At 45.8% G+C, this 25272-nt stretch overlaps 2 protein-coding genes across 2 annotated transcripts; one reads left to right on the top strand and one right to left on the bottom strand.

Annotated features, from left to right (window-relative positions):
- Nucleotides 1-19897, top strand: SRPK1 (SRSF protein kinase 1). The gene is made up of 15 exons (XM_009868695.1): nucleotides 1-11; nucleotides 7108-7226; nucleotides 8953-9061; nucleotides 9416-9503; nucleotides 9709-9796; nucleotides 11036-11142; nucleotides 11776-11941; nucleotides 12977-13002; nucleotides 13467-13680; nucleotides 13945-14373; nucleotides 16146-16246; nucleotides 17151-17258; nucleotides 18286-18355; nucleotides 18769-18861; nucleotides 19713-19897. The coding sequence occupies exons 1-15, from the start codon at nucleotides 1-3 to the stop codon at nucleotides 19895-19897; spliced, it is 1914 nt and encodes a 637-aa protein (XP_009866997.1).
- A 3731-nt stretch (nucleotides 19898-23628) lies between these two features.
- LOC104273376 (tetraspan membrane protein of hair cell stereocilia homolog) lies at nucleotides 23629-24125 on the bottom strand (the record flags this gene model as incomplete). Its single annotated transcript, XM_009868696.1, has 2 exons — nucleotides 23629-23654; nucleotides 23853-24125. Coding segments are annotated over 2 exons (299 nt in total), but the record flags the coding sequence as incomplete, so codon positions are not given.
- Between the last annotated feature and the right edge of the window lie 1147 nt (nucleotides 24126-25272).

Below are 25272 nucleotides of genomic sequence, written 5' to 3'. Positions count from 1 at the left end.
ATGATGTGTAGGTGACGGGTATTTCGTTGCCAGGCCCAGGTGACAATACTGTTTCATCAAGTCCAGTGTCTTGCTTCAGCGGCGTCTTCTATGTTTCGGGAAAAGTTGGGCTACTCGTGCACCAAAGCAACAATTCTGTGTACAGGATGTTGAACCAGTTTAGCCTCAAAGCAGAAAATTTTGTTACTGGAAGCTGCGGAGGTAGTGGCAGCCACACAGCTACAGTACGTGGCTTGCTCTGAAAAATGTGTGTGATCTGAAGGACTTTCTTTTCATTCTGCGTGCGCTAGTGAATTTAATCCTTTCTTACAGGCTTTACTGAGCGGGAGGGTTTTTTCACAGGACTTTTTTTCGCAGTTCCTCTGGCTCCCTCTACTCCTGGAGGGAGGGCAGTGGCAGAGCTGACTTGGAACAGGCTGTCTTGCTTCTTCTCCCTCTTCCCAAATGCGTGCAATATACAGTATTTTCAAGAAGCTGATTTACAGTTACCTGTAACTTTCTGGCCAGGCTCTTGGCATGCAGTGAAGCCTTGCTTCTTTCTTCCTTCTCAATCAAATTCCTATGAAGAGAGATGAGGAAGTTGGTAATTTTTCCATCTGTGCAGTCTGGGGAGCAGTAAATCCCTGGTAGAGTCTGCTATTTTCCAATTTGTTATTACGTGTCTTGTATCGCTTTCCTGCTTCCTTTGGAAGTTCTGACAGGTTCTTCCTCAGCTTTCTTGTTCAGAACTTTGCCTGGGATTTTAGATTGTTTTCCTCACTTGTCTTTCATAATTAATAGCAGGACTACACCTTTCATGAGTATTTTAAACATGGGTTTAAGGTAGAGTCAGAGTGCATCCCATGGGATTTTTTTCATTCAGCTACAGAAGCAATGATCAGATTGTGACATGACACCACAGAAGATCTGCTGGTTTCCATGGAAGTCCCTTGGTTTCTCGTAGCTGGAATAGCAGTCGGTTCTACAAACAGCTTGCTAAGTGCTTGTGTGGGGGAGTGAGTTTGGGGAGTAAGAAACTTGATTGCCTCTCTTGTTTGGGCATTAGCACCGTTCTCATGCAAAATGTGTTATTACCTTCATGCTGAACTCCCACAGATCCACTAACCAGAAGTACAGCTCGGTGCCTCTGAGTGCTGGGCCTTCAAAAATTAAATGTTAGGCCACCTCCAGTCCTCTTGGCCTTCTCGACAGCAGTGATCCTCCAGCTCTGGGCTGGCGGTGTGGATCTGCTCTACTGGCCAGAAAAGACCAGTTCTTTATTCGGAAAAATAGGGATGCTGGAGTGAATGAATCACGATAATCTCTAAATAATGTGCATTGTTGACTCCTAAGTCCCCCCCAGTATGTGGTTTATAATTCCCCCAAATCCCCTCAAATGCTTAAGAAATTCTTCAGCAGAAAGGTTAAGAACATACAAGTAGGAAAATGCTTTTTTATCAATCCAGACCTGAAAGTTTGAGTCTAAAGAGTATTTATCGAATGCTGGGTTTGCCAGCAGATCTGCATGAAGCACGTTGGAGGCTGGCCCCAGCAGCCATCCTTCTGACTAGATGTGCCTTAACATGATCTTGAAATTACAGGCAAGGTAAGGAATAGTAATGAGATCCAGCCTGGGAAGCCTACTTTACTTCCCTTAAAGAGACACTGCTTTGATGCACAAATGTGCAAATGAGAGAGAGGTTTTATATCCTGGCCTTTTCACCGTGCCATATGGAGCTTTTTTTTTTCCTCTCTTCCCCAAATGAAACATGAGGAATCCTCAACAGCGCTCGAGAAGCGAGATCTCGCTGCAGCAGGTGTGCTGCCCTGGAAACCCTCGGCTGGAGGGTTGAGGTGGAAACCCGTCCTTCCTTCTGCCGGAGTCCTGGGGCGTGTTACAGTCCTCTTACCTCCGTCTCCTACGGTATGAGGTGGATTTGTCATCGGCCTTACATCTGTGGAATTGAATTCTCTTTGGGGATGTTTAACGTGTGTAATTGGAGCTCCCAAACGAGCAGTGACGGTGTTTGTAAAGATTGTGCTGCGGGCAGCTTCCAAATCACTTAGGAGAGCGATTTCCTACAGACGGGTGTCATCCCTGTAAATATCAAGGGACTGGCAGAGCGAGGAGCAGAGGAGTAAGGCAAGAGTATCTTTTTTGTTAGCACGTGGATGAGAAATTATTTGAATTAAACCTACATGTGCTGCCTTCCTTGCTTGAGGGTGGAAGGCCTCTGCTTTTGTATCTGTTCAGAGTGGGTAGATAAGTAGCATGGACGGTTTTCCTGCTCTTTGGGGGACACGGCAAAATACTTATTTTCTATACAAAGCAGCCTTTTCGCTGCACCCTGTCCCGGCAGGCTCGGCTGTGTTTTCCCATCTTCTCTGGTGCTGTTGGATACGCCTCAGTGTAAATCTGTAAAAACACACATGGGATCCGAGGCTTCTTAATCGTACTTTTTTTTTAGCGTGTGGACCAAATAAATGAGTCTATGGGGAACCAGCAAGAGAGTACCAAAGCGATTTTAGCAAACTCTTTGAATGCCTCTTGTAAGGAACAAAGGCGAGAAGTCATAGGTCCTGCAAGTAACCGTTGCTGTCCCTGCAATGCGTTGCAGAGGTGAGCGGAGTTGTTGGGTGATATATTCCATGAATGTGGAGCAAAACCTTGTCTGCAGTGGAAAATTTTGCACGGGGTTAGTGCCTCTCGTGATACCAAGAGGTTTGGCAATACTGAACTGTTCAAAGGATGTTCAAGCTTCAGTGAGCTGTTGAAGTGAAAATATTTTAGATAATACGGTCAATGAAGCCAACTCTTCTTTAAACCTCTTGAGTGAAAGCTGCAGAGCTAGCTTCAGAGTGTCTTTCACTAATTAGCAGTCCTTGGTGGCAGAGAAAATCTGAATTTTTGCCTGGCTGTGTCATGTTGTTGCTGAGTTGATTCCCCTATCACTTACATAAACCAGCAGGATAAACAGGCACAGGAAATGGCTGGTAATTCTTCTGCATCCTCAGAGGCTGGTGTAAAGTGCCTGCTGCAGTGAAAAACACTCAGTTTGCCTTTGTAAAGAAGATTTAACTCCTTCCTCTGTTTTTTTTTAAATTTTTTTTTAAACTTTTGAGCGTAAAGACTTAAGTTTTCCTTGTAGCTCTGGATGAGGAGGTTTGGAATTACTTCAGAAAAATCCATTTTTTGCTTTGAACAGCCTTTCTCTCCTGTGTGTTTGTGCTGGCATTCCCATGTCAAAAGGGTCGGACTGTCGGCAGTTACCATCGCCCTCGCCTTCATCTCGGGGCGCTTTGAATCCAGGGCGCTCTTGAATAGGCAAATAAAACCGGCTCGTTGGGGGAAGATGAAACGAAAGCGTCCGCCTGAATTTCTGATTTCGTTAAGAGGGAAGTTCGAGACAGGTAAAACACCAAGAGGAGGGGGGGGAATCTGGTTTAGGCTCAACCCCTGCCAGGACCACGCGTGTGTGTGTGTGTGTGTGCAGCTGAGCTGGGAGCAGCCCCCAGCCTGGCTGCCAGGCCCTGTACCTGCAATGCAGTGCTGTGCAGCTGCAGCTGGGTGGTGAAGGCAAAAAAAAACCTCTTCTCCCTCACCCTTGCACAAAAGCTCCGCTGCCTTTCGGGAGAACCAGCCCCTCCGCCTGCCTTCCATGTGTCCCCCCCCACCTCCCGGCCCGCCTGCCGTCTGATCTTTCATGGCTCTTTCGAAAACCGTCGGCCTGTCGTCGCTTATATCTTTATCGATGGGAGGCCGCGCTTCGTGCAGGTAGGTTGCCCCCTTCGGTTTTTATTTTTGTGTCGCGGGTTTGCGGTTCTGGCAAGAGAGAATAAGGAGGGAATGAAGACTTTTCTTCCTGTTCTTCAGAGAATAAGGGTCTCTGGTTGTGGGTTCGCATGAATTCCAGTAAAGATCCAGGGTTTTGCCTTAGTGTTGCTGTTCCACATTGTTTTGCTTAGGTAAAATACTGTTATATAGTTGCGGAGAGACCCCACAAATCCGGTTAATTCTGGTCATTAATTAGTTCATTGAGGGAGCAAAAGTAAAAGGTGATCGAGGTGTTCTTGCATAGAACGGAGGTGGCTATAAAAATTAAGTACCTGAGAGCACTTGATTTTCTTTAGTGTGTATGCTATTGACCATTTTCCATAGGCTTCTCATGTATTCTTTTCTGCATTTTGCAATGTTGCTGTTTCAGCTGTCATCTTTAAATACCGAGCAGGGATTTTTCTGCTGTCTTTAGCAGCCTTTTGTGCTTTTTTTTTGAGTACAGTCTGCGTGAGCAAAGCAGACAGACGAGGGTTGTGGGTTTGTCTATCAGTTTTTCTTTGCTATTAATACATATTCTGCACTGATTAAGTCTCTCTTAATCCCTATGTGCAGTCAACGTGGTCACTTTGGGGGAAGAAGGTGGGGTGTAATGACATCTAATGAATTTTTGTGGGAAGGCGAAGGGACGAGCTGTGTTTTGGAGGCGATTTCCTTAAAGGAAATAGCACTGTAGAAATGTATGTGACCTGAATAGGGCTCGCTGTCACATTAGTCTGTGTAAGAGATTATAATGTAGAAGTGAAAATGCTTTGGGATCCCTGGGACAGACTCAGATGCAGGGTCCAGGGTGTGTCGCCTTCCACGATCTGTCAGCCTCCCCTTAGGAGGGGTGCAGAAAGCTTCCGAGAGAATGGCGTTCAGCGCTTCCAGTAACTTCTGCCTTGATGCGTGAAATGACCATTATTGCAAAGCATCGGGACTGCAGCATTGCATGATGCTTCTCTCTGCATCACTGCTTCTTCAGATGAATTTTCTTTTCAGCCCCTTCTAATCCCCTCCAGCTTGTGCGGTTACAAAAGCGAGGACCTTGAAACAGCGTTGGGGAGGATTATTCTTTACTCCTTGTGCTATGGGTGTGGCTGCCGGGCAGAAATTCTCCTTTCTGTCCAGTTCTGTGTTCTGGTTTTCCTTTCCCTGTCTATCGGATTTGGTAGATATGAGCGTTCTGCCCATGGCCCCTTCCTGCTTTTGCTACCTGCTCTTATTTTGGGGGGCGTCTCTGACTTTATTTGTAGCTCAACTGTCCCCAGGGGAATGCAGCAGGTTTAAAGTAGCTTTTTGACCTCCAAGACTTTTTTCTTTTTCTCCCCGTTTTCCTTCTTCCTACCCCTGAGTTGTAATTCTGTGGCTCATAGGGGAAAAAATGTCTAAATCCTCAGTATCTTGGGCCTGGGTTAAGCTATGGGGTTCTTAATAAACGTCTCATTAGCAGCAGTGGAATGGACTCGTTTTGTGGTTCAGGACCACTAATCTGCGTTGCTTATCTGTTCCTGAATTAAAAAATCAGCAGGACTTAGTAGCTCTGACAACTGACTGAAATAAATGTCGGGTGGTTTGGTTGTGCCCGGGATGCCCTTCGTAGGTCCTTTTTGCTTTAATATGAGCTTCAGTTCCAGATTGTAGACGGCTGCAAGTTTATTTGTGATTGGATTGCCGGCTGTGATTTCTTTGTGTGCCCCACGGATTTGTAAGATAGCTGCAGGTTTAATGCACAGTCATGGATTTAATGGATTGAAGTCTCAGCAGAGAGCGTGTGTGCTGGGGAAATGCTGAGCATTCCTTCTGCTGTATTCAAAATTGAGATACTAAGGTGGAGAGGAGTTAGTACGGCCCTGATGCCGTGCACGGGACCCCAGCTCAGCCATAAAAACAACATCTGAAAGCCCGTGTGCCTTAGCTCATGCACTGACATAACCAGTGGCTCTCTCAGCAGCTACTCCTTGGAGCAAAACGAGTTGAATTTGAAATGAGGTGGTGGGAGGCATCGATTTTGTCTGGCGCTTCGCTGGAACAATAGTTTCAATACAAGAAACTTCCGCGAATTCACGCTGTCGGGGAAGCTCATTGTAAAGAATGTTATCTCGTTGCTGTAGACAAACTCATTGCCCACCTCTTTGGACAACAATTCCAGCTTATTTTAATATCTTCTAAAGCTTAGTATTAATGTCCTGCAGCGTTTTGCCATTAAATCTTGCCAGCTCAAGTGGGCTATAGGCACTGCTTTCGTTTTAAGTGCTTGCTTTGTACAAAAAGGATATTAAACTTTGGAGACAATTAACCATTCCCTGTAACGCTTTGTGAATTAACTTTGCTGGTTTAGCATTATCCCTTCAGAGCTGTGGGGCTGGAAGCAGCACGCTGCTGCGAAGGAGGAGTCGAGCACGGGGGGGACAGCAAATAGATTTAAGCCTGAATGCAGCTTAAATGTATGAGAGCAACCAGGTGCCCGTTGCCTTTGTCATCTTCACAAGCAGGAGCTTAGAGAGTAGCACATTTAGCAAAAGTTAAACACACAAAATTAATGTTTTTATCTGTGAATGTGAGAGTGAAAAAAAAAAACACACCCAAACACTTCAGTGCCTGATTTCAATCCCTCTGCAGTCACAAGCTCTCGGAAGGGTTTGCAGAACATCTGCTCCGCGTCCTCCCACTCTCCGTGGTTCAGACAGCTGTAACAAACTTCAGACCTTTAGTGAAGAGACAAAACTAGAAACGGAGCCTCCTGCAGGAGGACGGGAACAAGCAAGAATGGTATTGGGGATTTGAGAGCTCTGGAGCGGTAGAAACGGAAGATTTGTTAAATCTTCATCTGACCTTGAAGGTGAAAGGGACAAAGGGCACAAGTTCTAAACCACTGGTTTAATTTTTTTCCAAAGGAATGTTAGTCTTTAAAATAACATTCATCAACATTTAAATCTTCATGGTTTACATGAAGTAACATCTTAAAATACAAATTTGCTTTAGAAGAGTCCTCACTGAATGCGAGGCGGAGAAGGGGTTGAAAGCCACTAACGTTTTCATGGGATCATTAAGCTTTTAACTCACTGTCTTGTCTGGTCTTTTCTTTATTCTGCTATAAAAGCAAACTTAGGGCATTCAGTTGTATTTCTCACTAGTGTATGAAAAAATTGTTTCTGTCTGCTTTTCCACTAGCTCAGGAGTAGCAGCGTTTAAATGTGAAAATAGGCTGAGTACTGCCTCTGCCCCCTTATCAGCAATCCCTCCCGTGAAACGAAAGCTGCTGAATTAAAGAGTAACGTGTGTGAGACCCGCAGTGTGTTCTCTTTCAGACCCGACACTCAGCACCGGGGCCCTGCCGCTCACGCAGAGAATGAAGTTCCAGAGCAGGAGGAAGAAATCCTGGGATCAGATGACGACGAACAAGAGGATCCAAATGATTATTGTAAAGGTGAGAACTTGCCTGTTTGGGGTGCAGGATTTTCAATGGAATTGAGAAATTCCCTCCATTTCCCATCTAGTGTAGAGAATTACAATAGACTCCCTCTTCCCGTAAGTGTATTTTGAAAGTGTGTGGCGACAATAGCATTTTTCAAGCTAACCTGAAATGGAGTAACTATTCTCCAAGGTTCCCTCTGTTATTGTCAAGATTTGAGTTGGAGAGCTGTTTTTAATCACGGGGTTAAAGCCGTTAGCTTTTCTTGTGTCGAGTGCTTTCGAAATTGGTAAACGAAAGAGGGCGTTCTATTTTTGATTTTCATCAGAAGAAGAACACTTTCAAATCCTTCAAATCCATTTCAAATTCTTCAGTGTTTTCTTCTGAAGATCATCATTGTAGTATTTATTCTTCAGATCGCTTTGTGTCTGCAGTTATAGTCTTCCACTTTTTCTCCGAGCATAGAAACTAAATACAGAGCAAATAGCCATACCACAGAATATAATTCACTATGGAAAGGGTCAGGCTGTTTTTTAACCTATCATATACTCTTCAAAGACAGAGCACTGATCATAGAAATTTAACTGATGAATTAGCTGCAACTTGAACGTGTGCGCCCACCTCCAAATGCTTTGTGAGACTATTTATTGTATATATTGAGTAAAACAGGAGGACACCTGTGTATAAAAAAAATAGCCGAGTAGCAACAGTGCAGGCAGCATTAATTGCAGTGTTTCTTAACTTTAGTGCTTTACCTGAAAGCATTTACAGTGCTTCTGGTGTGTTACCTGAGTATTTGTGGGATTCTGTTGGTTGTGCAGCAAGTGGGAAGAAGCAGGCCGGCGTCTGAGCTGGAGATCAGTGCGACTGTCAGTGTTGTCAGTGAAATGTTCAAGTGAACGAAAGGGGCTTCTGCTGCTGGAGCTAGTGACATCACGGAGAGCAGTTCTGTGTCTTGTTTGGGAAGCAGGCGATCAAGAGAGGTGAATCTCCCTAACAAAGTGTTTGCTGACCACAGCTGGAGCCTGGGATCTAGGGTGTAATTCCAGGTTCTAGGGTGTAATTCCAGGTTCTGGCAAAAAAATGGTGCTCAGTAATCACAGATCCTTCTCTTCATCCTGTTTTCTGCCAATTCCCATGTGTCTTTGCCTGGCTTTTCATGTCTTTGCTTCCATCATGGAATCCTCCTGCGCAGTCAGCAGCCTGAGAGCTCAGGGTACAGGGAGGAGACTTTCCTGTTTTCCATGGCGCTGTTAAATGTGAAGGGCCTCGCAGGGGAGCTCCGTGGGGATCTTGGACGCAGCGCTCTCTCATGTTACAGGGCCCGAGCGGGCAAAAGCAATGCTGATGTTTTGCTGGAAGATTCTGTGACCGAACGCCATAAGGTGTGGCTTTTCAAAGGGGGTCGGCCCAGCAGACTTCAGGTGCTTTCGCTGAGGAAATAATCTTTAGTGCTGCTGCAGCGGTGACCTACATTGAAGAGGAGGAAAAGGCAGTCGTTCTAGTTCAATTATATTAAAACTTTTCAATCGGCTAGAGGGCTGTTCTCAGCTCTTTCTCTAACACACTGTGTACTTGTTATAGCAGGATCCAATTAGAGAAACATTCGCATTTGTTTATGTGATTACAAATTTAAACACAACAAATAAGCCTGCCTCGGGTTGTGATGCTTGTTCCACGTACCTGCTCTTCAGCATTTGTGTGATCTCTTGATACATCGACTTCCTGCTGTTTTTTCTAGGTGGTTATCACCTCGTGAAAATAGGAGATCTGTTTAATGGACGATACCACGTGATTCGGAAGCTTGGATGGGGTCACTTCTCCACCGTGTGGCTGGCTTGGGACATCCAGTAAGTCACAAACGTGATCAGAAAGCGTCTTTTCTTAGCTAAAACGCACAACACGTAGCTGTCCCCATCCCAATGCACAAGTAGCTTCTGATATTGTGCGTGTGCAGGTGTGTGGGAGGGAGGTAAGAGTGTGTGGAAAGAGTGCTCTTGTTTGTGTTCAGCAATCATTTTATGAGCAATGTCTAGCACAGATGTTTTAGAAAAAGAGACTCAAAGACAATGAGTACTTAAACCTTATTTTTCCATGATGCCTTAAAGAAGTAGCTCTTATGTGCAAAAGAGTTAGGACAAACCTGGTGAATAGGTGCTTTGTATGAGCACTGACGGTCTCCAATTTACTTCCCGTGTGTGTAGAGGGAAGAGGTTTGTGGCAATGAAGGTGGTGAAGAGTGCAGAGCACTACACAGAAACAGCACTGGATGAAATCAAGTTGCTAAAATCGGTGAGTGTCTGAGACTGGGGTTCAATTTAAATTTTTTAAAAATTCATTTTGGGGGAGTTCATGAGTCATGTGGTTGATATTTATGAATCATCCAACTGGAAAGAATTTGGATAGGAAGTTGACAGCGCAGTAGATCTGACTACAAAATATATTCTTGCCTGTCATTACCTCAAGGACACAAAATCGATCCTCTTTTTCTCTGCAGGTCCGCAACAGTGATCCAAATGATCCGAGTAAAGAGAAGGTGGTTCAGTTGTTAGATGACTTCAAGATTTCGGGAGTTAATGGTTCTCGTATCCTTTTGGGAAATAAAGGCAAAGAATTGCATAAAGCTGGGAGTTCACTGGGTAGCTGTTGCCTCAGGACTGGTAAGCCCGTGCCCAGGGAAACCTGCTGTAGCATCGCCTGCTGAGCTCGCGTCCAGCCTGACAAAATGTGTAAGTGGCAGAAACCACGCGGCTTAGTCGTGCCTTTTATGTAAGAGGTGGATGGTTGTGTCTGATTTGTGAGTGGGGGCCAAACGGCTCGGTGTCCGAGGTGCCTCTGTGCTAAGAGAGACCGTCTATCTCAAGCCCTCAGTGTTACAGGCAGCTTGGTAATAACCCCTTATTTCGGTAAAGCAGTACAAAATGTTAAAATCAGTACTTAAAAATAGCAAGCACGCACAGTCTGGATAACTTGATAATCAGGTTGCTTTGTGGTGAGAATTACTAGGCTGCTTCAGAGAATCAGGCTGTAGGTTATAAATGTTCTAATGCTTTTGGAAAACAGTAGCTCCTCCATTTCCTCTATTAACTTTTTTCTGGTGCCTAGAACTGAGTAAATGTTGACTTGATCTTGTATTTCTTTCACTGTTGTGAAACACACGTGTGCTTTCTGCTTGTGTAGAAGAAAAGCAGCCTAATAGACTCGTACTAAAAGTTTGGCTTCTAAAGCAAAGGCACAATACGGAGTATGTCACTGGAGCGACTGTAGCTGTTGAGATTTTATAGACAAAAAGCAGTTAATGTAAATAATGTTGGAAGTCTGGGCTTGTCAAAAGTTTGTTTTGCTGGCAAAGAGGCAAGGGAGGGCAGAGAAAGTAACTTAATTGTTCTGAAGATGACTTATGAAATGGAAGTTTTATTATCTTTTCAAGTAATGCTGGGACAGAGAGATCTGGCATCAAGTTTTCCCTGGGGCCAGAGCCTAGGCTGTTCGGAAACGCAGGCTCTTGGCTTGAAGCTGGCTCGGCACTAGCAGGAAACGCTAATGCCCGATTCCTTGTGTGACTGGCTCCCACTCAGGGGATTGCAGCTGCATTAGGACCATTGTCCTACCCAGCTCCATCCCTCTCCCGTTTAGGCTTTAGATAACGACCCTGACGTGTAGGATCGGATGGTGCTGTTAAGGCAGGCAGCTTCTCTAAGCTGTGTCACAAGCATGAGGGTTCTTTAGTACGGAACGGTTAACTGGATCTTTAGATCCTTAGTCCTGGGAACTTGGGGCTCCTCGGGTCAGGATGTCTGTATTTTTCCTTGACTGAATTCCAGATATCTGTATGGTGTTTGAAGTTCTAGGGCATCATCTCCTAAAGTGGATCATCAAGTCCAATTATCAGGGACTTCCCCTCCCTTGTGTCAAAAAGATCATCAAGCAGGTAAGTTCCAGTTCTGACTGCACGGTTTCCCTGGACCCAGTGAGATCTCTTTCACTAACCTTTCCTGGATCTAAGAAAACAAAAGGTAGAAACCAGTGGTATATCTCTCATGCAACAAGATCATTCTTGAGTTATTATTTCCTTTCTGTACTGCAAAAAGCTTTTGCTGCAGATACTTATTTTCTGACACTTAAACCGTGTGGAAGGCCGGCTTTTCTTTTAACCTCTTCTTACCCTGGTTATTGTTATATATGGTTATATACCTTGGTTATTGTATTGCACTTACTGTCGTAAGTGCAAGTAATTTTTTTAGACACTGTCACAGTAAGTACAGTGCTTAATGATGGGAAGAGCAAGAGAAACGTGTTTTTCCTACAGGATGATTGCCTAAGAAGAAACATCTTGCTACATGTGAGGAGGAGGAAAGCATTAGTGTAGGGTATTAAGGTTAGGTTTCTAACTGTGGTAAGTTATGAGGATAAAGCAACACCAGCTCTAATCTGGAGTGTTCTCCAACACACAGGTCCTTCAGGTTCATTGGTCGTCGTAGGCAATGTTGCATTTTCACTTTGCTTTCAATTTGCTTGTTCTTTGCTTTTAATAACGATAGATTTCCTTCTCTCCTGTCTGCAGGTTCTTCAGGGTCTGGATTACTTGCACACAAAATGTCGAATCATTCACACGGACATTAAACCCGAGAACATTCTCCTGTGCGTTAACGACCAGTACATCCGCAGACTGGCTGCAGAAGCCACAGAGTGGCAGAGATCTGGGGCTCCCCCTCCATCTGGCTCTGCAGGTGCTTTTTTTCCTGAAAATTGGTCCCGTTTCCCCCTCACCTCCCTCCCAAGTCATCGCCGATGTCACTAGTGGAACAGCAACACAAGTAGCCCCTGAAAAGCCAACTGTAAATTGTGAAGTTAGTCATAAGTTGGAGCTCAAAGATGGTCAGGAAGGTGGTTGTTTGTATAAGAAAAAAGGAGGATCCGTGCATGCTGGTACCTTTTAAAACAGCTGATCTGGCCCTGATCAAGCTGTCAGGCAGTCACAGAATGGTTTGAGTGGGGGGTCAGTCAGCCTTGTGTAGCACACGCTGCCTAAATGTGAACACGCCCAGTATTGTGCTGGAGTGAAAATGTGCCGAGGTACTTCTCACGTTTTCTTCAAAAGTTTATTTCCTTTCGTTGCGTGGTGCTGGAAATGCATTTCCCAAAGGTCTCAGAGATGCTTTGCCTGTTGCCACTTAACAGAAGTCTGAAGAACTTGTAACAGAAACAGCTTCCTTGGCATGCTGACATCCCTAAAGATCTGAGAGCAATTTTTCTCTTGTTCCTGGTTCCTCGTGTTGCTCCTCAGAATATTCATCTGTACCAGCCTGTAGTTCTTAAGAACTGCCACGGTTTGCATTGGAAAGCTCCGTCAGTCATAATCTTACAACTCGAGCATTTAGCTGAGCGCATCATAGCATAGCTTAGCTTAGGGAAACTCCCTTAACTTTGCTATTTTAATGGTTTGCTTTGCATTTTCTTTCCAGTAAGATGCATAATACATGCAGTAAATGAAGCTGCGTGACAGGAAGTTTAAGTCTTTGATATCAGTCAACCAAGCCTACTCTCTGGAGTTATAATTATGCATTTACTCATGTCATGTTTTTCCCATTTATTTTTTTTTATTCTTGCTTTACTTTTATAGAGAAACAAGCCTTCAAAATACTATTTGCTGATAGCTTTAAAACATTGTTACCAAACCACCTAAGAAAAAGCTTACCTTAAGAATGCAGTTGTGATTTATGAATATAAACATACTAATTTCCTGATTTTCCTTTCCCTTTCAGTGAGCACAGCACCGCAGCCAAAACCAGTAAGTGTAATAGCTTTCGTGTGTAAGTATCCATCAACTGGTAGTACCTGCTGCGTCATGTTGTAACACAGTCAGTGTTAAGGGAAAGCAACCTGATATCAGAAGGAAAAATGTGGTTTGTGTTTGGCATAGGCACGGAGGTCTATGCTGTCTTGGAGATGTAAGCAGCATGAACTCCTGTATTACCAGAACGAGCAGCCTTTTGGTTGTCTCGGAGTCTGTCGTAAAGTTAATCATTGTCTGATCCCTCGTGTGGAGAACACTGCACGTTTCTCACGTCAGGACAGAAATGTACTGATAAGAGCCAGAGCCAGCTGCTCCGAAAACTCTATTATCTGCTTTTCATTTGGGAGAATTGACTCCAGAGTTTTCATCCCAGCGGCTTGAAAAAATTAGTTTGACACGTTTTAGATTTATTGAAATATGAAATGCTAAGTGCAATTTCTCCGCTCACTTCCTTGTAGGCTGACAAAATGTCAAAGAACAAGAAAAAGAAGTTGAAAAAGAAGCAGAAACGGCAGGCTGAGCTGTTAGAGAAGCGAATGCAAGAGATAGAGGAAATGGAGAAGGAAGCAAGCCCTGGGCAGACACAGCCTGAAGAGGAAGAAGAAGCTCAGAGCCCTCTGGAAATGCTCATAAAAGTTAGTCCACCAGAGGAAGATGTCAGGAGAAAGACAGGTGTGTACCTACAGTACTGCTGAAGTGGCGCAGTGCTGTCCTTTCACGGGTGCTGGCATAACGGGAGCCCCTTTAGCAGAGGTGCCCGTTGTCATTTAACCTGTTTGTGCTGTGTGCTACCCAGAAGCTGGGAAGTTTCCTGTTAAATTGAATTAACAAATGTGTTCAGCTGCATTTTGAGAACCACCTGCTTCTGAGGGCTCCCTCGGCCAGCTTCAGCTATTCCTTTGTTTAAGGCATGTTCTGCTATCTTCTTTTTTTTAGCTGAAGTTGTCGTACAAGAGCCATCTCTTCTCATGGAAGGCGGCGTGGAAAAATGCATCGCGGAAATAAACTGCAACGGAGTGATACAAATGACGGACTTCCCAGACTCCGGCAATCAAGGGTCTGTGCGCCTCGAGGATGACCTTCATAACGCCAATGACTGTGGCGATTGCTCTCACACGCAGAAGGAGGAGAACTTCCACAGTTGTAATTACGGGCAGCGTAACGGCGACTTGGAGAACGGGCCTCAAGAAGCGCTGTCGGACTCGTTCGTGCCCTTAGTTTCAGAAGATTCCATGGTGTGTCAGCCCACGTCCACCGAAGAGCGATCGCTCGAGGAGCGGGAGATAAACCATTTACAGGAAAGCATCCGGACGGAGCTGCCTTCAGAGGACGAGAACGAGAATAATAGCCCATCGGACAACAAAGGTACAGGAGGAGCCCTGTGAGGAAGGGCTCCTTGGTGCAGGAGAGTTGTGTTACAACACTTTGTCAGACTAGTAGTAGAAACCTCGATTTTGTAGGCTGAAGTGATCGGAACCACCTGTATGAGCCTTTTCCTGCCAGGAGTAACTAACCTGCCAGGAGTAACTAACCTCAGAGTCCTACCCCGAGACATTCCCTATTTGTTGCTCCCACTCGTAGCTGTTGCCTATTGGTTGCGTAAGTATTGCCGCTTCTAAAAGTACCTGTACATTTGTTTTTTGGTGCAGGAACGTTCCCTCCTTTGTCTTGGGTGTTACTTATGCAATTTTCATTAAATAATTAGAAATATAAGTCTACCAGTTGTCACTGGCTGTTAAATTAGAGGATGAGTGCTGCTCCTCGTGCTCTGGTAGTGCTGTTGTTAGCGTGGAGTGCAGGTAACTGCTCTCAGTAACTTGAGGGGAGTAAATGGTTTCCCAGAATTGGAGATGCAGCCTGAATGGAAACTTAAACAGTTTAGGGAAAAAACTCAGCTCTTTAATGCTTTTGTTTAAATACAGTTTGTTCCAGGGGGAAAGAACTTTTAAGTCTTGTATTTTTAGAACGTAAGACACATGGGAGCGTGCAGCGGTTTAAACACATCCCAGGCATATGTGTTTTAAAAATGTGAATCAGTTGATAAAAACAGTCCTTCTCTGCATCTTTTGAGTCAGGGTCAGGTGAAGAATATCTGCTTGGAGAAAGAGGGAGAAGCTGACATTTGTACTTATTTAAAAAAAAATAAATCTGTAGCGTTTTCTTGGCGGAGTACTGCTGGGGAGGAAAGTTAAAGATTTTGAAACTTGAACTGCATTTATTTGGATGCTGGCCTGGATTACTAGGTGTATTTTCCTTCTCACAGCTCTCTCCCAAACTGGTTTAGAGCTACAGCTGGATATAATTTAATGACTTCATGGTTTTGCTCTCCACTATGTCACTGAGGTTTTTCTTTATACATCCTTCAGCTCTTGTAACTGTCTCTCTTGCAGCACTGGGTGATGGGAATGTCAAAAAGACGCTGTACTATGTGGAATCCTGTCCTTCAAAGATTTAGGAAGATTTTAAGGGTTGAGAGGCTCTTTTTTTTTTTCTGGCAATGCCTTTATTTAAAAAGCTCGTTGCTATTTTAGACTTCTAAAGGCTGTGCGAAGAGTGCTGGGAAACAGTTGCTCTTGCACGCTTCGCTTCACAGAATCAGAGTGTCTTAGGTCAGAAGGGACCTTAGAGATCATCTAATCCAACCCACCTTAACTGGACCAGGTTGCTCGAGGCCTCAAAGTCTCCAGGGCGGGGGCAGCCACAGCCTCTCTGGGCAATCTAGTCCAGAGGCTGGCCACCCTAAGACTGAAGAATTTCTTCCTAAGATTCAATCTAAACCCGTTCTCCTTCAATTTAAATCTATCTCCCCTTGTCCTATCCCTGGACAGTCTTGTCAAAAGTCCCTCCCCAGCCTCCCTGTAGGTTCCTTCAGGCACTGCAGGCAGGGATAAGGTCCCTCCAGAGGCTTCCTCTTCTCCAGTCCTTCTGCTTTTTAACATTGATTGGGTCTTGGTGGAGCTACTTCTGTTTGTAGTGCAGGCTGGTACCGAGTTTTACACCTTCGGGGAGGGGAAAAACTTGTCATCCATAAGCAAAACCCTACCTGGGGGGGCAGGAGAGAGGGTTGAAGGATTTGGATGACAGATGGTGACACTGTCCGTGTAACTTTAATCAGCTGTTGTACACGTTGCCTCTAGGAAAATCGACTGCTGGGAATTTCCTTCTTAATCCTCTTGAGCCCAAGAATGCAGATAAGCTCAAAGTGAAGATAGCTGACCTAGGAAATGCCTGCTGGGTGGTAAGTTCACAGTCTTTTCACATCGGCTGTTTAAACCTGCTAATTCATTCACAGTATGCCAAGATGGAAAAGCATCTGTAAAACTGAATCCGTCGCAGACACGCTTGTGAAACTGGTGACAATTTGAGACTATGCTGGGGAGAAACGAGGTGGGGGAGCAGAGCCACAGGGAAATGGTTCTCTGACGTGGGTTTTCAGCCCGTGTTGTGCGTGGCTCTTCAGTCCTTAGATTACTTATAATGGGCCAGGGAATAGTGTCACGTGTAACGTGGAGAAACCTGCACATGAGAAACTTCCGCAGGAGTCTGGCTCTCCCGGAAAGTGAGGAGCTTGCAAACCGTTGCTCTGATGTGCCAGTTTATCAGCTTGTTGGGCCATTTCAGTAGATTCATGAGCACATGAAAGAGACTCAAAACCAGTTTTATTCTTTGGTTGTGCTGCGCTGCTTTTCAGCGTTTGACATTTCAAATAGAAGAAATGTCTATTTTACTCGGCTTTTTAAATGGCAAAAATACTTCAGATCTTAGGGGAGAGGTGAGAATCAAACTCAGAATCGGTCGCCAGGCTCGCAGCGTCTGGCAAGGCAGTCTCTCCCGTCAGCGTTGCTTGTCTGCTGAGTCCTGGCCCTGTCTGTCACGGTCAGCTTCTGAAACAGTCTTCCCTTATTCTATTTTTGTGACTTGCTTTCCTTTAAATTTCTGGACTGTTCTACGTAAGGACAAGGCTCTCGTGTAGAGCATTTAAACAGCACTTGTTATAATACAAGAGAATATTTAATGAGGGAATATTTAATTCGGATGATGTGTAATGGGAATGAGCTTTGACCTGCTCTGACCTCCCAGATTGTCGATGCAATTCTTTTAAACAGCCTCTAACTGTGGGGTAAAACATTTCTTCTGTTTAGCACAAGCACTTCACTGAAGACATCCAGACGAGGCAGTACCGGTCCTTGGAGGTGTTGATAGGATCGGGCTATAACACCCCTGCTGACATCTGGAGCACAGCGTGCATGGTGAGTGTTTCCCTACCAAAATTTTCTTTCACTTTTTTTGCCTCTTTTCCTTTCGGAAGCCATTTTTGCTCTACGGCACCGGTGGGTTTCACGCGTAACTCTACTTTGACGTCGTGCTTTGTGGAGGAACAAGGCAACCGTGCAATTGTGAAAAGTCTTCTTGTGTAAAGAGCCTTTCTGCTGCATCCAGCACTGTTTCATAGATGTTTTCGGTATAAATTTGTATTATATGCATTTTCTGCATGCTTGAAATCGCTTTATAATCAGAGCAATGCTGAGACGAGGCTGAAGTTGTTTCTGTAATAGCTGGCAAATGTAGGATACAGTGTTTAAAACAAAAATAAATCAGTCTAGTCAGTTACTACGTGTGCCTCTGTCTCCATTCTGTGTTTTCCACAAATCAAAGCTTGGAAAATAGTAAGAGATTTTCACTGTCTCGGAAAACAAGCTATGATTTATATATTTTTTTTTTTATGAATGTGGTAAAACAGAATGCCTACTGCATTGTCTCTGCAGAGCGTGTTGGCCAGAATTATGCAGTGGTTGCTCCGAGGCCATAATTCAATAGTTGTAGGCTACAGCAGTCTGTAAAGAAAACTAAGAGTGCAGAAGGTCGAAGGTACTGGTTTGAGTAAAAGTGAACGCGCAAGTGGGTAAACGTGTCACGGAATTTAGGAGTGGGGAGTTGAAATGAATGCATGTGGTTTGGGCATTTAAAAAGTGGGTTTGTATGTACAGATGAATGAGTGTTTGGAGATTAACTGCTTGAAAAAGAATCTTGGGGGGGGTGAAAAAATAGTGACGTTTTTCAAAACGCTGTTGAGGCGGGAGAGGGGCTCAGCGTGGGGAGACAAGCGGACTGCATTAGGCTGTGATCCACAATCAGCCTGGGGTGTTTTTTAACGCAGTTTTTAAGGTTGCAGAGTAATTGGGTGCCGTGAGGCACCGCCACTTTGTTTCTGGCCTGTGGAGAGACGTAGAATCGATGTGTTAAAGTGAATTAACGTGCTCCTTCCCGTTTGTTTAGGCCTTTGAGCTGGCGACGGGGGACTATCTGTTCGAGCCTCATTCTGGTGAAGATTACTCGCGGGATGAAGGTGCGTTTGGGCTAAGCCTTCCCTTTTTAAAACAAGACGTGAAATGCAACGGAGGCTTCTGCAGCGTGAGCTTTCTCTTAGGAGTTAGCCACGCAAAATCTGCTTGCAGTAAGGTTGTTTGCCCTGGTTGGTGGTGTTGGGAACAACTCAAGGCTCTGCAGTGAAGTCCGTGTTCTTATTCTCATGTTTTCTGGATTCTCTCTATTGTGCTTCTCAAACTGTTCATGCCTCAGGTGGCCCTTTTTGCCCCTGGACTTTCCCCTTCCTTAGTGTAATCCGATTTCAGGTGGATCTCGAAAGTAATTTTTAAGGGAAATAAAGACTTTGTCCTTATACACCAGAGAAGGAAACCGGGGGCATAGAGCTGTCTGGTGTGGATGTGTCTCATTGTGTTCTCTTTGGAAAAACCGCAGATCACATCGCATTGATCATAGAACTTCTGGGGAAGATACCTCGCAAGCTCATTTTGGCAGGAAAATATTCCAAGGAGTTTTTCACCAAAAAAGGTAAAAGGAAACAAATATCACTTGTCCCCTCATCCCCTGCCCCAAATAGACGAGTGCCTTGCTGAAAATATCAATGAACAGTGGCTGGTGGGAAAGGTGCCTCTTTAAGTCTTCTCTTTGTTTTATGAAAGGCTTTCTCAGTAAAACTGTAGCTAGAAAAGTATCCTGCGTCCTTGTACTTGATGTCTCAGCGCTGATCAAATGGAGCAGGTAGAAAAGCAGCCCTGTAGATACTTCTTCAGCCTTGATTCGGCTTTATTTAGCTGCTCTTTGTCAAGTAGAGGTGTTGACTCATCTTTGAAGTCTTCTCTGTTCCGTTTCTAGCATGCCAGTCACGTAAACAGCACCTTGCATCCGGAGCTGCCTTGCTCAGGGCGTGTTACACCATTATCACAAGGGCTGCAGAAATTTATTGAGTCTCAGGAGGAAGCTTTTCACCTAGTTTAATACTTTTTTTTTAATAAAACTAATGCTTGTTAGTAGCATATTGCTCCCTCAGACAGGGCTGTACGTATTGCACGCGTTCCAGAGTCAACAGCGCGCTGTTCATCTGTCGTGTCGGCCGGTGTAATTGGTGATTTAATGAGGTTAAACAATATTTGCTGATACTGGATCAGAAATGGCAGGAGGTGAAAAAAGAAGCCTTCAAGGGAGAACGTTTCTAGAACGGTCTTCAAAAGCACAGAAAAGGGGTTTAATATAATGTGTTTTTCCTTCAGTGTGCTGTTTTATTATCCTCCCTATCCCCTCCAGAGAACGGTTTGAGTTGAGGCTGTCTGCTTGGGCTCTATTTTATTCAGCTCCTCTGCTCGCCCATCTCACGCTTTAACCTCTCTGTCTTGTGTTTTCAGGTGACCTGAAGCACATCACCAAACTGAAGCCCTGGGGCCTTTTCGAAGTCTTGGTCGAAAAATACGAGTGGTCCCAAGACGAGGCAGCTGCTTTCACAGACTTCTTATTGCCTATGTTGGAGCTGATCCCGGAGAAACGAGCGACGGCAGCCGAGTGTCTCAGGCACCCCTGGCTTAACTCCTAGAGCCTTCGCCCTGACGCCACAGCACTACTCTCTGGTTTACACCGTAGCGTTACATGCACCCAGCTGCCCTCTCCCAGGGTGGTTTTTTTTGTTTTGTTTGTTTCTTTCTTCCTCCTTGTTCGTTTTCAGCGTGAAGTTCTTCCCTTCGAGGCTTCCGAGGTTTTAGATAAATCTGTTCTGCCGAGTTTGCTTGCGTGACTCTGTGGGGACTCTCCTCAACCAGCGGGCGTCACCTGGGTTTTGCCTTGATTCGGCTTCACCAAAGACTTTAATTGACTAGAACGTAAAGTTTTCCTGAGTCTCCTCGCTCTTACGCGTCCTGTGGGACAGGCGTGAGCTGGCCCGTGCTCCCTCAGCTCATTCTCAACTCCTTTCTTCACGAGGCAGGCGGGGGGGACGTGAAGATCCGAACGCCTCCTTATCTCGCCGACTCGGGAGCCAATTTCCCGCTGTTGATCCAGTAGCTGGCAGGGGGGTGGGAAGTGCCAGATGGCACCAAGGTGGTGTTAGTTCCTTGTAGAGCAAATAACCTCCAACTCCTCCAGCATTTTCTAGGCATCTGCTGTATTTTTTTTTTTTACTTCCTGGTCACATAACTTTTCTTTAGTCCTAGCTGCTTACTTTTCAAAAAGAGCTATTTAAACCTAGGGTTCAGCATCCTTTATTTCTTCCTCCAGAGTGCCCTGCCCCTTTTAGCGTTCCTTTCCCTCTGCCCAGATAGTCAGAATAGTCTCTGACCTCGGTGACATTTCCTGCTTTAACACCCGTGGCTTAAAGGTGACAAGCAAAACAAGCAAAAAGCTGGAGCTGACTCGACGCACAACCCTCGGCGTACGGATGGGTGCCCTCCCTGGCTGCAGAGAGGCAGCCTTTGTTCCGGCAACCCCTGGAACGTGTAACGTTTTAGAGAGCTGTAAGTTCGGTTTTTATCCCTTGCTGACACTTTTTTGCCTTGCTCGAGGCGGTTGCTGGGTCTGTGAGCGATTGGCCTTCACTGATGAGTCCACGCTGGCTTTTCATTTTCTATCTTTTTCCCTCAGAAAAGGGTGGCAGCACATGTAGCGTGCTCTAGCCCTTGACTTTCACAATCAACCCGTGAAGGCCAAGTGTAAAGATTTAACTTGCTTCAGGTGCTGGCCTTTGGAAACAACATCGCAGGACGGGACTGCCTTTTATTTTCAGGGCCCTTAGTACAGGGAGAGCTAGCAAAAGTAGAAGAGAACCGACTTTCCTGTGTAGATACTGGATTAGAAGCTGTTTCCAGAGTTACCCCAAGTAAAAATGGTCCGTGGGGTTTCTTTACAAACTTCTCGGAAGGGATTGGGTTTCATGAGTGAAATGGGTTCATTTTAATTAACAGCTAAATCACTGTGGCATTTGCTAGTTTTATGGTAGCTTCTTCTAGACTTGCCCATCCTATGACAGGCTGAGCTGCCTCCTGCTCTACTCAAAAGTGAGATTTGGCAGCCTCGAGATTTCAGAGGCGCTTCCTTACCCTGGACCAAACAGGCCTTTGGATTCATGGTGGCTCTCGGAGGACAGAAGTTGCTGCAGGAGCGTCCTGGAGGCCACGTGGACACTACCCGACACTGAACAACTTTGCCAAAGCTGCCAGGACCACTGTTACATGTCACTTCTGTGCGTTTGGAAATCCTGCTTCGTAAGGACTGTTCATTCATAAACCTCGGTGTCATTTAATCCACTTGAGAAGAGTTTCTGCAGAACAGAGCCTGATTGGGCTCCTTGATGCAAACCACGCTGCATGTTCTTTTAGGGGTAGATCAGGTTCTCTATGCATATAATCTCAAATTAAAGGAAGGTAACATACCAAAAGAGTTTTAAACTGCTGATTTGACCTTTTTTTTTTTTTTTATCATCGGGAGTTTTCCAGTTGCGTGTCACTCCTGTGTCTGTTACAGAAGCACTGCAGGCAGGACTGGGTTCCCACATACCTCCTGTCCACACAACTGTGGAGATACATTGGCAGGGCAAACGATTTCTGGTTCTTGAAAGCTCACCCGGTCCCACGTAAAGAACTGTTCCCAAGAGGGGTCTGCACGCTTCGACTCCGAGAGCTCCTTCCCGTCCTTCCCTCTGCCCACCCTGACCCGAGCCTGGAGCCGGCTGGTGAGTTGAAGACCCGCAGGAGCCGCTGTTGAGGATTCAGTCCCGTACCGCGTGCTCGTTCACTTGGGGTTTGTTCGATTTCCAAACTGCCGTAAAGTGCTCACACTAAAGGATTTGTACTTGCTGTGTCAGTCTAAAACCTGAAGGAAAATACATTTTTATTCTTTCTACTTGGGTGCTTCGTCTTTTTTTTTTTTTCCTTTGTGAAAGCCGTACAATAAACAAGATTATTTAATAACCGAGCGCCCTTCCTCCTATGTTCCCTCTCTGAGTCAGTTCTTCCCGAGCTACTGGCCTGGCGATTAAATTTGCGTTGCTAGCAAGCGCTTAGTTTTGATTTCCAGAAGGAGATGTGGGGAGATAGTGAAGATTTAGTTGCTGGTGCTGTGATTTGCTTTAAAAGGAGGAGCAGAGCGGGTGATAGCTGGACATCACCACTGGGATCTTTCCATTCTCGGGTATGTTTTTCTCCAAGTCTCTGATCTCTGCTGTCTTTCCTCGCAAAGTCGCTACAAAAGACTTTACAAGAGACTTTTTACAAAAGCGCTTGGGAAGCGCTTTAATTTTTTTTTTTTTTTTTAGAGGGAAGCGTGGAACTGGAAGGTGCTTGTTAGAACCGAACTGAATTGACTGCTGCAGGAACTGACGAATTCCAGCAAGGAGAAATGAGAATTAGAGACTAATGGAGGGTGAAGAGGCTGGGGCAGGGTGTTGGATCTGATGAGAAATGGTTAATTACCAGGATTAATTGGGGCGGTGCAGGGAGTCGGTGCTGACTGGCACCCTCTGCTGCACTCTGTGGGTACTGTTATGGCCAGGCAGGGGTTTGTTGGTTTTTTCCCCTAGAAAATTGCCTTTTTGGGGTTTTTTAAAGGTTGTGTTTTGGTTTTTGTTGCCCAGAGTGGGAAGCTGATTCATGGCTTTGCTAGAAATTGGCTGTGTCGTCATATTTTTTGAGGGTAAGGGCAACCTGGGGCACGGCAGAGGATTTCCCCTGGCCCAAGGTGACTAGCACAAAATCCAAACCACTATTTATTTATTTATTTTTTTTTAATTCAGAAATAATATCCTTGAAAGATGTACAAACCCCAAGAAGCAGCAAATTACCACCCTTCCCCTTTTGCCCAGCTTTGCTGATGGACTCAAAAAAGCAAAACAAACCCTTGTGCCCAGTTTGGGCTCTTCCCATCGAGTCAACTCCACGAGAGCCGTGAGCCTATAACGGCCCCTTGGGTGAAAAGAGCAGCTGTAGAAAATCCACACAAGTTGGTAAGTTTAAAGCTGCGGGAAAAGTCATTTTAAAGACAAAGGCTGATGGAAGAAGATCTCAAGGTGTCCCTGGGAGGAGAAAGAATAGCTCAGCTGTTGCCAAATGGAGGATGACTTCGAATTTTAAGCTCTTTGGTCACTTGGCAAGGATTTATGCTTCCTTGGTTTCAGGAGGTGAAGAAGGACTATTCCCCCTTTAACCACAAATAAAACCACAACGACTGTAGCACCAAAATCTATAGGATGTTCAATCCCTTAGTAATCAAAATAAAACAGCACCAGGACGTGCTGAGAAGGAATATCAAAAATCCCCGCGGGCAGCACTCACGTGGTGATCAGCTCTGTCCGTCGTTGCCTTCTTCTGTAAAACAAGAATTAACAGTGTTAATTGGGTGTAGGGGTGACAACGTGGGTGCAGGTGTGTCGTCACCTGCCTCGTGGCGACCACGACACTTCTCTTGCTTCTCCCACCGTCCTCCCAAGTGCCAGCCCCCAGCTGCGGGGTGCAAACGCTCTGCCCCAGGATGGCCGCTCGCACCTCAGCCCCGGCTGCTTTTACCTTTATTTTCCACTTTAAAATCGGACGGGAGGAGGTTGTCCTGCCGGTTGCCCAACACGAAGGCCAGGAAGGAGAGTATGAGGGCGTCGAGGATGCCGATGATGCAGAGGATGTACGCCCAGCGCACGGTGCAGGCGCCCAGCGTGTACTTGTCCGTCTTGTCCCCGCACAGGCGCTTCACCTCGCTCGAGTCCCAGCCGTCGGGGTAGATCAAGCAGCCGATCATGAGCCCCGTAGCTGCGGGCGAGAGGGAGACCTTACCTCCTGCTGCACCTGGTTTAGGTGGAGGAGCCACAAACCCAGTGCTGTGAACACGTAAAATACTACGGACCGGCAGAGCAACCTCAGAGGTGACCCGTGGTTGCTCATCGCGCTCTGCTCTGCTCACTCTGCCTCCTCGAGAGCTCGGGGTGCAGATCGCTGGAGCTTAGGGTACAGATCCCTGGAGCTCGGGGTGCAGATCCCTGTCAAGGACACGCTGCAGCAGCAGCATCTTCCATCCCTGCGTTGCCCAGGCAACGTCTCTCCTGCCTCCGCGCACATCCCTGGCCCTGTCACGCCAAAGATATATTTTCTCCGAACGAAACTGGGATGGATTTAGTCTTTGCAAAGTGGAGAACCTTGTTGCTGCTGGGCTTTGGCTTGTAGTTTGCTACGAGAGAGCTGCCGGCAGCAGCAGCTTTGCAGGCGGGGGGGGTGTTTTTTTTTAGCCGCGGTGGTTCCAGCCCGACTGGGGCACACACAGAACGTCGCCTTCAGGGTTTTGCCATGAGAGTTGCAACAAATCCAGCTGCCCTAGGGCCTGTGTGCTGCCAAAAGACTCATGTCACAAACCTCAGAAGGACTTTCCTCCCGCCACTGGACAAGAGTGACCAGGTTCGGGAGGGAGAAGTGACAAATTCAGCTGCAAAGCTTTGGGATGTTTGCATCCTTCTCTGTCATCTCGGTGCATGGAAGTAACTGGTTGTTTATGTCTTTTTTTTTTTTCTTTTCAGGACCTCCTGGGCTCCTCACACCAGAAACAACCCTGTGATGGGACCTCTGGACAAGCAGATGTTTGTCCCTGGCCTTGGCAGGCACCCACAGCCTCCCGCAGCAGCGAGGTGCTCCCTGCCCTGTACTCGCGCCTTTTCTCTGTCCCTGGGTGCCAAAAAACCACTTTTGGGGTGGTTGCCTCACCCTTTGCTGATGTTTTTTTCCGTTGTTTCGGGCACAGGGGAGCAGCAAAGCCAGCGGACAGCTTCCTAGGTCTGCAGAAAACATTTCACTGAGAAGCAGCTGGTTTCTCCCATATTTAATTAACTCTTCCCTGTAGCTAAGAGACAGGAGGGGCACAGGGAAATGGAGGAAGCTGTAAAGAAATCACTTCTCCTATGAAAATGCACCCTGGGCGCAGAGAAAAAGGCCAGAAAGTGGATCC

This window comes from Apaloderma vittatum, unplaced genomic scaffold (assembly GCF_000703405.1).
Source record: "Apaloderma vittatum isolate BGI_N311 unplaced genomic scaffold, ASM70340v1 scaffold9194, whole genome shotgun sequence".
Classification (NCBI taxonomy): Eukaryota; Metazoa; Chordata; class Aves; order Trogoniformes; family Trogonidae; genus Apaloderma; species Apaloderma vittatum.
The sequence above is the reverse complement of the archived record's forward strand: the minus strand, read 5'-3'. Positions and strand labels throughout refer to the sequence as shown.